The sequence below is a fragment of the Hylaeus volcanicus genome, chromosome 6, assembly GCF_026283585.1.
Source record: "Hylaeus volcanicus isolate JK05 chromosome 6, UHH_iyHylVolc1.0_haploid, whole genome shotgun sequence".
Taxonomy (NCBI): Eukaryota; Metazoa; Arthropoda; class Insecta; order Hymenoptera; family Colletidae; genus Hylaeus; species Hylaeus volcanicus.
Window position 1 is genome coordinate 23990671 of NC_071981.1, and position 12620 is coordinate 24003290.

The following is a 12620-nucleotide window of genomic DNA, read 5'->3' on the forward strand; positions in this document are numbered from 1 at the left end:
ACGGCGATTACTTCGGCCCGACTCCGAAGCACCCTTTACAATCAAACTTTTCGAAATCGCGCGGCACGGAAACGTTAGGATCGGATTAACGAGAACCTCACCTGAAATTCCGTCGTAGGTCCACCACGTCGCCCAACTGTCCTCGGACCCTGTGAAATAACAAAACGAATTGTTAGTTGTCGGAATTGATACGAAGTAGAATACTCGTAAATAGCACACTTGAAGCAGTGACTGTTTGATAGAAGAGTTATCCTAGAGGCTAAGAAAACGAGAATCACAGTAATTTGTGATGCTCGTTATTGTTTGAATTTTGTCAATATTTCTTTTTCTATTCTATACTAATTTTATTCTCGTAATTGTATTCTCGCTTTCACGAGGAGACCCATGTTCTTTATTATCACGCTACGTGTTAAACCGTTCACCACTGTGTTCACCGTTCTATTAAATCACGTTTGCCTTTCTCCGAAGAATTCTTATTCTTCGCGCTTCTTTTCTAAATCATGTATACAAACTTAATACGTCCAAAATTAATACCTTTACCACCCCTTCCTCCCTAAACTGTACACCGTGGATCTGGGCGAGGAACCACTGCTCCAAGGTAACTGCGTTTAAACAAGGTACCCGTGCTCGCCATGGATCACCGATCGCTGAATACATTACGTTAAATACATGGTAATTACAACCGCACACAAGTAACAAGGTGAATTTACACTTCCCGTCCAGACACTGGAGGCACGGTTACATTTGGACAAATATTATCGCAGGCATTTAAATGCGACCGGCTCGTATCATGGCGAAACTATTCCGAGACATAGTTGACGGAAACGTTGTTCAAACCTGGAGAATTTTTCTGGATTCGAGTATTCAACGAATAGAATTGGAGTACTATTTGAATACTCGGCTAATCGAATACTATGGGCGTCGATCAAACGTTGAATATTCAAGTACCGCGACTGTGGATACAATGTAAATCAATTTCCCTGAGGTTATTATACTTTTTCTTTGGTGGAAGGAAGCTAATGTGTTTACATTAATTACAATCTATGTATTTTTTTAATCTATATATATATATGTACAATCTTATTTTTTGTTATTATTGTTATTGTTAATTTGTTATTGTTGTTAATTTTATTATCGATGTTAGGATATAATTTTTCACCATTTTCGAACCTGACAATTTCCATGCATAGTTCCAAGGAGTTCCATAGTACGGTTCACCCGTTCGCGAACACGGAAACTTTGAATTGAAATTAGAACCTGTTAGACCACCACTTTCTTCCTCGGTTTCCCAATAGCGTTTGACGAATCTACGCTGGTTCAAGGTTTCCGCGAACTCGAGTAGGCGTGGGTTAGACGTCTTAAGACCTTCCGCTTACTTTGAGCAGTTAAGACGTTCTGGTTATCGTGTCTCGCTAAGACGTTCCGATTTTAGGCTCTATTACAAACTTTCGAGCGAAACGAACGTTCCTTGACTATCGTTGCAAAATGCAACGTGAATCTACCTAACCTAGAGGTTCCTCAAAAGAAGCTAGTCAAGAAACAGATTAATCTTTCTGTCTAATTATTTTCGAACGCTACTCTTGCGACTTAAAGTCGAGATTACGATACGTGGAGCACGATTTAATAGTACCTGAAACATAGGTAACGAACGGAAGTCGAGATAAAAGATTGAACACCTAACCCAGGTGTTCTTAAAAACCTAAAAACAGTCGGTCTTCCGATCCAACATTTCTTAAACGCTGCTCCGGTTTTAAAAGAGCGCACGCATATTTTCCGAAACGAATCGGACTCTAACCCCGTATCGCGACTTTTACGACGGTGTAACCCCTTAATTAAACGTCTAAGGCGGGCAAGTTGAAACTTTAGCAGACATAACGCGCACTCGTTAAAGCGAATGGAGCGCAACGCTTGACGGTGGCTGCCGATAAATAAGCGCGGCGTTCCGAACGATCGTAGAAATCGTAATAACGCTTTACGGTCGCGAATAAAGCACGAAAACCCTCCCCCGTAATCGGTCCGCGGTACAATATCTGAAAAATTCGCGGAATCTGTCGCCGGGCCTCGTTAAAGCGTCGCTGAACGAAATAAGGAGCGGCGGGAGTGGAGCACGGCGAATAAATATCGCCGCTGAAGGAGCGAGTCGTCGACGAGGAAACGATTTCTACCTTTTATGCGTGACGCCAGACGATTTCTCTTTGGCGTTTCTGTTGCACGTCGCGCTACGGAAACATTTTTCTCGGTAAATCCGCGCCCGTTATATTAGCAATTTGCCAGTTCCTTGGCCTGCATATCTTCGGAAAACTTCCCGGGGAAACTTTGGAGCTCCATCACCGGGCCACGGACCGGTGAACATCGATCAGTCGAACTTCCCGGTACCCGTGTGTGATCGATCAATCGATTCTCGAGAAGTGATTCGCGGTAGGAATTTTCCAGGGATGCGCGCTCGACGCGGATGACCGTGTCTGGAGAGTAGCTTGGATTATGGGGCTGGGGCTGTGGTTTCGAGGAACGGCGTTTTCAAGGGTTGAAACCCTGTCGAGGTTGGGGAAGGAGCTTTTGATTTTTGGGCGGAAGGAATTGGGTATGCCGTGATTAAATCGTTGGTTGTTATGGCGATGGTGTTAATACAGGATTGTATGTGTAAGATGGAGGACTTGGGTAGATTGGAATAAAGTCTTTTGTATGTCGACACGTTAACTGTTTCAGACGTTTGAACATTTTTACTGTAATTAAATTTTGTTTGCAAACTATTGGAGACTATATAATCAAACATTCATTGTGGTATTAATTTTTGCAACTTCATCGAAGTTTAAATTCATTTTCTTTGACGCTTAATTTTCAGAATTAAGTTTTTTATAGTTCTTCGGTGCAGAAGCATTGTCATGCATATATGGGTGACGTGACGGTCAATGTGTTAATGCGTCGACTCGACTTCGTGTTCAAAGTAATTTGTACAAATGAAAATTAGCCAATTAATTTGATCGAGACTGAGGAATATTTCGGTCAAAAATGTAATCGTTTTGGAGAAAGTTACGTACGAATTCATTCCTTTTAATTGCAAATGCTTATGGAATGCATATTGGGATTTTTATATTGCTACTAGATTGTAGCGGTGGGTCCATTAAATATGCTCTAAAAAATATTGAATATTCTTTAATCTTCGCAGTATTATTACAAATTTATTAATTTTTCACTATTATCGGAACTACAAGTTTGCATCGAGTTCCTGACGAATTAATTCGCCGATCCTTGAAAACCCTGAAACGGTTAAAAATCTATTTGAAAAACGCATTAAAAACGCTACCCTCGTCCTATCGCGAAATGTTCGCCGAAAACAATTTCGTGTATTTCTGTAACTGCGCGAACTATTTCGGGCGACAGAGTCAGGGAACATTCTGTAGAGCAGAATTTTCGTCGGGAAACTTTCGTCGAAGCCGCCGTTAAAATGAAAAAAGAATAAAGAAAAGAATCCGCCATTCCGAACCGCTTAAAGCTCATCGAACGTAGTCCCGTTACGAAGCGTCGGTCGCTCTCAAAATTCAATTCTCATTCCAACGGACACTTTATCTTCCGCATTACCACTTCTGCTTCAATATTCATTACTTTTTCTATCTCGCAGCGTTCGATTGGAGCGGCGAGTATCGGGCCGGTCTCCCGTTGCTCGTTTTTCTATATGCAAATTCAGCCAGGCCCAACGTTCCATCGCAGGAACGTTTTAATGCTCTAAGCGTATCGAATAGTTGGAGATCCCCTCCCCGAACAATTATTGCTTCGAGCCGGTTTCTAGTTGACCCCCGTACCACGCGTCCACGTCAAACTCTCTCTCTCTCTCTCTCTACCCAACGGTGGTCCGACTCCCGGTCTGACCAAAGCGCGACCCATTCCACTTCGGACGGTGACCCATATTCGATTATCTGGATGCATGCCATCCAGTCCCGTACGGCAAACTAATTGCCTCAAATTGGAAAACTTTCTCGGCCTGTACCGTTCTCCCTCTATCATCCCCATTGTCGATCCCCTACGCCTCTCTCTACGTGCGCTATCTTGTTCGCCGACGATCATTTCGTGCCACCTTTCGTCAATCGATGACGCACTGTTTCGATGGAATCCGTCGTGATTTTCATTTATCGCTGGTATTTGAAAATACCAGCTTCTGCCTCGACGACAATCATTTCAACGACATATCGAGTTCCAAAGAAATTAAACCTAAAGGAAACCTAGTAGCGACTAAGAGTCACCTGTTCAGTGCGAAGGATTAATAATACGTGTTAAAATACGTTAAATTCAAATGTCGCGAAGAGGTTCCGTCGTCACGAAAGCGTGCACGCGAGGAAAGCGACGAAGGAACGCGACAACAGGTGCGACAATTTCGCAATTAACGGCTTATCGTCGTCGAACGAATAATACTCGAATTACAATGCCGCGAGAGGGGACACCCGCGGCGCGTAAAACGTCCTCGCGGAAAATTGTAACGCGGAGCAGACGCCGACGGGGGTTGAGCGAAGGGCCGGGGCGGTGCGGAACGGGCGCACGACGGAAGTTTGAAGGAGTTACGGGGGCTAATAAACCTCTTTACTGCGTTACGAAGGAAGGCAGTCCACTTTATTCCGCCGCGGGCCAGGAATTGCCGTTTTAATAAAAAGTAGGAAGGTGCGAAACGTAACTGCAGTCGACCGAGCGATGCAACGGGGCGAGGCCGTAGGACGGGGGTTGGGTGCGTTTAATTCGACCATAATTTTGCTGTTAAAGTTAACAACGTCTCTCGGGGTGCCGGCAGTCGCTTCGCGCCTGTCGTTGAATATAGAAATTTCGGTTAACCGTAATTATACCGCTGCGATCCTGTAACGATCCTCCGCGAGGAATTATTAATTCTCGACCTCGATCTCTCTATTACCAGACGTTTATTTCCCTGGTCGAGATTTAGAACGACCAGACGCCGTGCAACGTCCTGTTTCGAAGCAATTTCGCCGTCCATCTTTGAGAGACTTTCGACTATTCAAGGATGGCAACTCTTCTATTTTCGATCGGAAAATAGATTTTTATTTATATTCATATGAAATTAGAGTAGGTAATCGAGCGTGAAAGAACTCGATCGAAGTAAACCAAATTATCGGCGATCGATCTGATTGTCAGCCGCCTAAATTGACTCGTAATTCGAGTTTTAGTTTCCATTAAGCGTAACGTGTATCCGCTTTAACACGTCACAAATTAAGTTCCGCGTGCGAACATTATTCCGTCCGATGCGTGTTTCGTATTTCACATGGGTTGTGTTAATCACGGTTACCGCGTATATGAATCCTATTCTATACATACATTTCCTATTCAACCTAACACGTCCCGACGTTAATTCGCCGCTGCGAATGTATCAAGTATGCACGAGTGTATGATGCATGTATGTGGTTTATTGTGTTCCCCCGAGGGGTTTACATGTCTACCGTTACCATCAAAGAATAATAACTACGTTTTCTTTTTACATTTCTTAAATCTATCCTTATTCCGGAAACACTTGAATTAATTTGAAATTCACGTATACTCTACCACCATTTGCAAATAGCAATTTATAATCTGATTCAGCCAACTGTCTAACCGAAATATTCGGATGCAAATATATATCGTTCAAATTAATTCGTACAAGTCAAAATATTTATTCGCGTGTTAATGTACATCGATTAATTTGCTGAATATATTTACGCTTTCCGTAATTAAATTGTAACGTAATCCGTCAGACAGCGACGAAGGTTTTCCCACTAGTTAATTAACCCGAAGTGAACGTACTTCAATCGAATCGAATTTCTCGAATCGAGCCGCAACTTTGCGAAACAAATGCACGCAATCGCATAAATTAACCGACGTACGCGTCGAACCTGTTAACTACCGATTCGATTCGACTCTACGTGGCTTCGTATCGCGTGACTTTTCCACGTTTTCAGCGGCGGTGCACGGAACCGACGAAGCCGGATGCTTCCATCGGCTTCGCAAATAACGGGAACGATGATAGCGCGTCGGTCGGATTTAATTATGGAAGAGACATCGGCATTCGAACGGTATATATTTTATTTATTTGAAGTTAATTCGAAAAAAAGAAACTAGGATTTTGACCAGCCTTTTGAGATCTTCAAGTACGGCGCCAGGAAAGGCCCTAGCTGCGAGGATCGACGAAAATCCTAGACTCGGGAAAACGCAGCTGTGCCGCCCAAAGAATGAAAATAATTCCGTCGTATATTCTTGTCGCAATATCCGACGGGTTTTCTTAATCTGGAGTTTATCTTACCTGCGTCGCGACTGCGAATTAAACCGTGCACGGTGCTTTCCTTTTTTTTCAGCTCCTCTTAACCTGCAGAGGATTAACCCGACCCTAAGAGAACGCAGTGCATTTTGTCATGTAACGTTTAGTCGGCGTTTAATGGCGGGGTATAAATTACGTAGGCGATAACGTACAACCTGTCGTTGTGTAGGAGATGTTTGGCCAGCAGTTGCCGAGTGTGCACGTTCAAAATTTAAAAGAAAAAATACACTTTCGACCCTCTGATACGAGGGTTAGGCCGATCGCACACGGCGCAACCGATCAGTTTCGAACGACTCTGAAAGTTGTGAAAGTTACACGCGACCGTGGATCTAGGTAAAACAAAGATAGCGAAATGGGGTGAAATCAAAGAGCGCAAACGGTTTCGAACACTAATTTCAGTAAGGTTGCCTTACCTTCGTCCCCTTTCAACCTGGACGAGCGTCATCGAATGAAACACGTGTCAAACTATTTTTTTTTCCAAACTATCTACCATATAAAGGTCTCTCCTGGAAATACTAATTCTAATAGGATCCGAAGGTCGAAAACCGCTTTTTGGGGCACCCGATCTCTACGCCGTGCCCTCAAAAATGCCTCGCGATGCGAGCAGACGCGCAGGAGAATTGGCTGCGCTATTTCTTGATTACTTTTTTACGACGGCCGCTAAAAAGGCAACCGCTGCGTTAAGTGGCTCGACTCGACGGCGAGGGAAGGGGGAACGGCAACGGTATTCAGAGGTACTCGTTTAAGTGAACCGTGAAAAATGCGCTCGCGGAAAGGCAAATCATATTACGCCGCGGCTGAAAAGCGGATAGTGCGAGAAAGGGGCAGACACCGGCTCGTTTCTTTTCTGCTCGGTTGATTTTCGTTCCTCTCTTTCAAGCAGGTATCCGACTTCTGAGAAATTGCGGTTACACCGGAGGGGCGAACGGGAGGACGGCTCGTATTATAATTAAACAACCGACAGTCTAACTAACCCACCCGGGAAATGAATGGGTTGCGTCGTCGTAGGAGGAGACACAAAGGAACGCTGGCAAATATTTAAATGTACCCCCCTCCTCCGACGAGCGGTAACTCGATGCGCTTTCGGGTGTTACTGAAAATGTCGCGGAGGATATGTCACTTTGATTCCTCTTGCAAAAATGCACAAAATCGGAGTAACGACTTGAACTATGTTTAGTACTTGATTATGATATTTAAATATGTTTAAAGTAGAGTAAAATAGCGGAAATTGTAGTGCCTTGCAGCTTTTTCGTAACAGAGTTCAGAAAATTAATTAACTTTATCATCGGGACGGAGCACAAATTTCTGAAGATAACTTCGATCGAATACGGAATCGAAATTTGAAAGAAAATGGTACTCTCGCACGAGCTTCCATGTAAATCTTTGTAATAAATCGTGCATTCTTTTAAAGAACGGTAATAATTTTAATTCGCACTAACGTATGCGACGTAACAAAACGTAATCTACCAAGGAACCGAACGAAATAAAAACTTGATCGAATATCAAAATTCACGTCACGAAGATCAAGGATCTTAGGAATCGCAATCTAACAACCTACCACGATCACGCATGCTCCCTCGAGTCCCGATATTTCAGCATAAGGCGTCGAATCTCGCGTCCTCTCGATCGCGCCGGCCACGAAAATCCCGGCGAAGCGTAAACACGTTCCCAGCACCGAGCTTTCGATCGGGAAAACGAAAGCGCGCGCTACGAGTGCACTTAGGCAATCATCGGGACTGCACCTTTCCGTTCGGCAAATTGTTAGTCTTGTTAAGGGACGGAATCGATGGAAACGGTCACTTCGTCGCCGCCGCCCATTATCCCGCCTGCTCGAACACGTTTTCCCTCCCCAGGGGAACCTTTTGTGTTCCCGTCCTCTTTGCGTAGACACGCGCCGATGTATCGCACCCTCCCAAGGTCGATCGGCATAATTTTCGACCGAGTTTTCAATAATTCATGGGGACCCCGAGGTGTCGGATTACCGAGGCAGGGGAGCGAAGCGTTGATGGTTCACCGTTTAATAATTTGCGGGGTAACAAGCAGTACCCGGGGGAATCGAGGGGAAGTTTCGAGCGGGGGATGCGTAACGAGCCGGGGAGAAAGAATTAGGGGCTCGTTTGATGTCGTGTTCGCTAAATCGAGTCAGAATTTGAAAGAATTGAAGAATTACGTGGACGGATATCTGGGAAGATTATTGTAGTTTGAGTGTCTGATCAGCTGTGACTCTGTATACTACTTGAAACGTATTATTGGGATGATTTTAATTTAGGTATCTTCAAATTTTGTTTACGGGAATACGTCTTTACCAATCATATTCTTAAAATGTCTTACTGACGTACGTTCTTAGTGCCTCGCTCTTAAAATGTTTGACCAGGTACGGTTTTGTACTGTCTTATTAGTTTATTTACTGTATCTTTAATATACCATTTTTCCAATTTTTTATGTGAATACGTTTCAGTAATCATATTCTTAAAATGTCTTACGTAGACATGTCTTACGTAGGTACGTTCTTAATGCCTCGCTCTTAAAATGTCTGACCAGGTACGGTTTGTGCTGTCTTATTCTACTTAAAATGTCACCGCGTTTAAATTCGCAGTGTCCCATTCATAAAATGCCTTATCGAAGTACACCTTTACTGTATTGTTCTAAGTGTCTTATTCCGTCCAAGAACGGTTCATTCTACTCATTCTACTTATTCACTTATGCTCCTTTCATAGGCCAGCCGTACAAAACAATGTTTGAAGTATACAAAGGGAACCCGAATCGTTTAAAGGTACGACCCACCTAACTCCGTTGTCTATCGTGCACTGTACCATAGACGGGGGTTAAACGGTCTCACCGATAGAAACGCCATGAAAACCGGGAGGGAAGTAATTGAAAGCTGGCGAGGAAACTTAACAGACACCCCGCGGAAGTAGCTCGGAATCGAATCAGACGTTCCACAATCTCGAGAATTAATTTAACACAGGGGAAAGTGAACAAGTGGGAACGAAGGAAAATTGAATCACGTATCGAAAGTCTATCGAGAGACAAAGGGAGGGTGGGTATCGCTGGACGAACGTAACCGAGGTACGAATTAAAGTAACTCGGCTGATAATTTAAGTAAATATCTCGTGATACAAATGAAAGGCACGTGAACCTGATACTGATTAAACACAATATCGATCGGCCATACATACGAAATTACAGCCCGCGTCGGTTCTCTGTTTCAGCAGATAAGACCGGGCAAATAACGGTGCAGATAGTATCGGTTCTGCCTTTCTTTTATCAGCGGGCATATCAAATCAGTCTATAACTAACCGTGCAGCCCACGCGAGAATGCACGCTCCAACGTCCAGACTTACGGCCGCACGAAACATTTTCGCGATATCAATTGACGCCCGATAGTACACGGCTGATTTCGACAGAGAAATTATTAACACGTTCGCGAACGTTTACACATTGACCGTGGCTTCCGTTGCGGGCTTCCGATGCTGTGATCCCGAAATACCGCGATTGGTGCGTACTATTTTGCCACAACCACGAACGATATTATACTTTCGGTCGTTATGTGCGTTATTTTTCAATAATATATACATACAGTCATTAATATTCGTACACGTGATTGTTCGTACTTGTGTATGGCATATTTAGTGCAAAAACCGAGTTGATATAACAATTTAAAAATTTATTCGAACAAAATAGATTGTATACGAGTTGCACGCAAACGGAACTAATATTCGCATAAAATTCCACAGAAATCAGACCCGCGAAATCACTCATCGCGTAAAGAGCGCATATAAAACCGGAATGGACTAGAACTCGGGTTTACTGCAAATGGCCAGCGCTGGATTGCAAATGTACCCGCGCGAAACGCGACCCGTGCAATTTTGAAAACCGTGCAAGTTTAAATTCTCGCTTCCAAGAACCTTTAAAAAAGGAATACAGGGCACCGGGGACGATTTCCATTTCATTTTATTAACCCCTGTCCAGGACCCCGACCTGACATTTTTCGTTCCGCGTTATGAATCCTTCATCGCGCGAAACAACGTTACCGTTCGCGCTCCGCGATATACCAACCCTCTATTTCCCGATACGAACGGTACTTTTTGCAAATAACAAAAAAACAAAGGGTGGGGGGGAATAAACAATTCACCGGAGGGTATAGACGACGTAGACGGGCCGGAAGACGCGCGCGAAAAGGTGCCAGTAAACGAATTCCCTCCCTCGGTCTCGGAATGAAAGAGCCGATCCTCCGGGCCAGGAGGAAGAGGGTTGCGCGAGAGGAGGGGGAAACAAGAGGGTATCCAAACGAGTGGTCAAATGTAATTTAAAGAAGGAAACCTTCCCAACGGCCTTCGACCCCACTTCACCCTACCCTCGGGCAACGACCAGAAAAGAAGGCAGAAAGTTCAGGCTTGGTTTACAATTCAGCCCGCATAGGGCAACTCTTCCGCGCCCTCTTCGACTAACCCTCTATCACCTTCCCCGTGCCCCGCTCGGCGACCCCTCCTGTTTGACTTCGCGAACTTAGGCGTGGTACGCGTTCCTCAACCCCGCGCTCACGCACGGCCCTGGAAGCACGCTTTACAACCCCTCGCTACGAGCCATCGATCCGCGAACGTTACACCACCGGTTCCTTTTTCTGCCATTCAAGATCCTCGAACGGCATTTCATTCCTCGTTCGGATCGATTATCGACGAACCAGCGACACCGGGCTCCTTTGATTCGAGAATAACCTTGGAACTCCTAGACTTTGATTAATTCCCCTTTGGAGGGGGGCGAGGTGATCGTTATGGAGGGTCGTCGTTCAGACGCTATAAAGATCTGTCGCAAGTAGAATATATTTATTTAAATAATTTCCCGAGTTTCATTTGTCTACCACGAATAGTCGTAGAATTGAATAAAATTTTCTTAGCTAGCAGCCTTAAGAAAAACGTCACGAAGATCATGGTTTATTCGTACTCCGTATTATCTCAGAACAGAATGTTGAACCCGTTTCCTCTGTCTCTCTAAGAACAAAATTACCTATATAAATATCTTCAGCTTTGATACCCATCCCACCTAGCCTAAAACTTGTACCATCTGTCCCTATTAAAAAAACAAAATGTCAACCCTTGTTCCAGAGAGTCGAAACAGTGAATTTGTTGATGTTAGTAATTGTACGCAACCATGGAAAACAAGAATTTCCCATTTCCTCGAGACGCACAGTTCGCATTATAATATATCACGAGACGAAACGGGAGATAAGTTTTTAATGTTTTCGGGGTAGCTCGATGGGGATGGTTATCGCAGCCGGGGATCAGGGGCGAAAAGCAGCCTTAAGTGGCATTTACCAAAGAACCAGGCCGCAGTTGGCTACGGCTCGTACGTAATGTAATCGCACGGGCGCATTACATCTTGCCGCAAAATACAATTTCCTCCAGCTCGGGCCATGCGCCACGCGTACGCCATGAATTAAACGATATTCATTACGCGAATAATCGTACCAGCCAACTATTCCGACCGAGCCCCGCTGTTCCGACGCTAAAAGTTACCCGAATTGCTTCCGGCACCGCGTTACTTCCTCGCCAACGCACTGTACCCCGTCGCGGAAACCACCCCCTGGCGCCGACCCCTGGCGCCGACCCCTGGCGCCGACCCCTGTCTTAAGAGCCGGATCGAACTACCATTGGAGACATTCAAAGACATCGATCTTTACGCCCACCTAGAGGAGAATCTGCAGGTCTTGGTAACGATTCTCGTTCGTACTTTTAAAGTGGATTTAGGCAAGGATGCCAAGATCGATTGATTTATTAAAATTTTAGGATGACTGGAAAGTTATAAAGGTCTGGCATAAAGAGGTTGCAAAAACTGAAATGTAATGTATAAAATTTAAATGCTAGAAGCACTGTTTACAGAGGTGGTAACTCTCCATTTAAGGGTGTCTTTTCAATCTCATTCCTTTCAAACCTGAATTATTCTTTTTCTCGTACTAACGTAATTGAATTTTTCTGGTTAATTGGACTAAAATTAATATGGATAAAAAATTAAAATAAAAATCCTAAAACTGGTCTTTCTTCGTGCGCGCAAATAAATCCGCTCTAAACGATAGTGTCAATCGTTTATAAATTTTGTTTCTGAAAGGGTTTATCACTGAAATCGAGGTGTGAGAAAAATACAGTAGGTTCTGTGTTACAGTAATTAATTTAATTCTGCTCTTAATTTTTTTAAGCCCAAGGACAGGTACCCCTCTCATTTCTGCCTTGTAAGGACCTTCCTTCATCTCTGACAGAGCGACCATCCGCGATCGTCCTAGAATTTACCGTCTCGTTTCGGAATACTCATCTCGAACGGCGCCAGTATAAACGTTTTA

The 12620-nt window shown here is 44.1% G+C and overlaps 1 protein-coding gene across 4 annotated transcripts in view; it reads right to left on the reverse strand.

Annotated features, from left to right (window-relative positions):
• The window catches only part of LOC128878986 (carbonic anhydrase-related protein 10), a 216303-nt gene that overhangs the window by 104974 nt on the left and 98709 nt on the right, over positions 1–12620 (reverse strand). For all 4 annotated transcript variants that reach the window (XR_008457545.1, XM_054127725.1, XM_054127726.1 and 1 more), the window contains exon 2: positions 102–149. Coding sequence is in view for 3 of the 4 variants with exons in the window: in XM_054127725.1 (XP_053983700.1) it covers positions 102–149 (48 nt within the window). In the remaining variant the exon portion in view is untranslated. The remainder of the gene's footprint in view (positions 1–101; positions 150–12620) is intronic.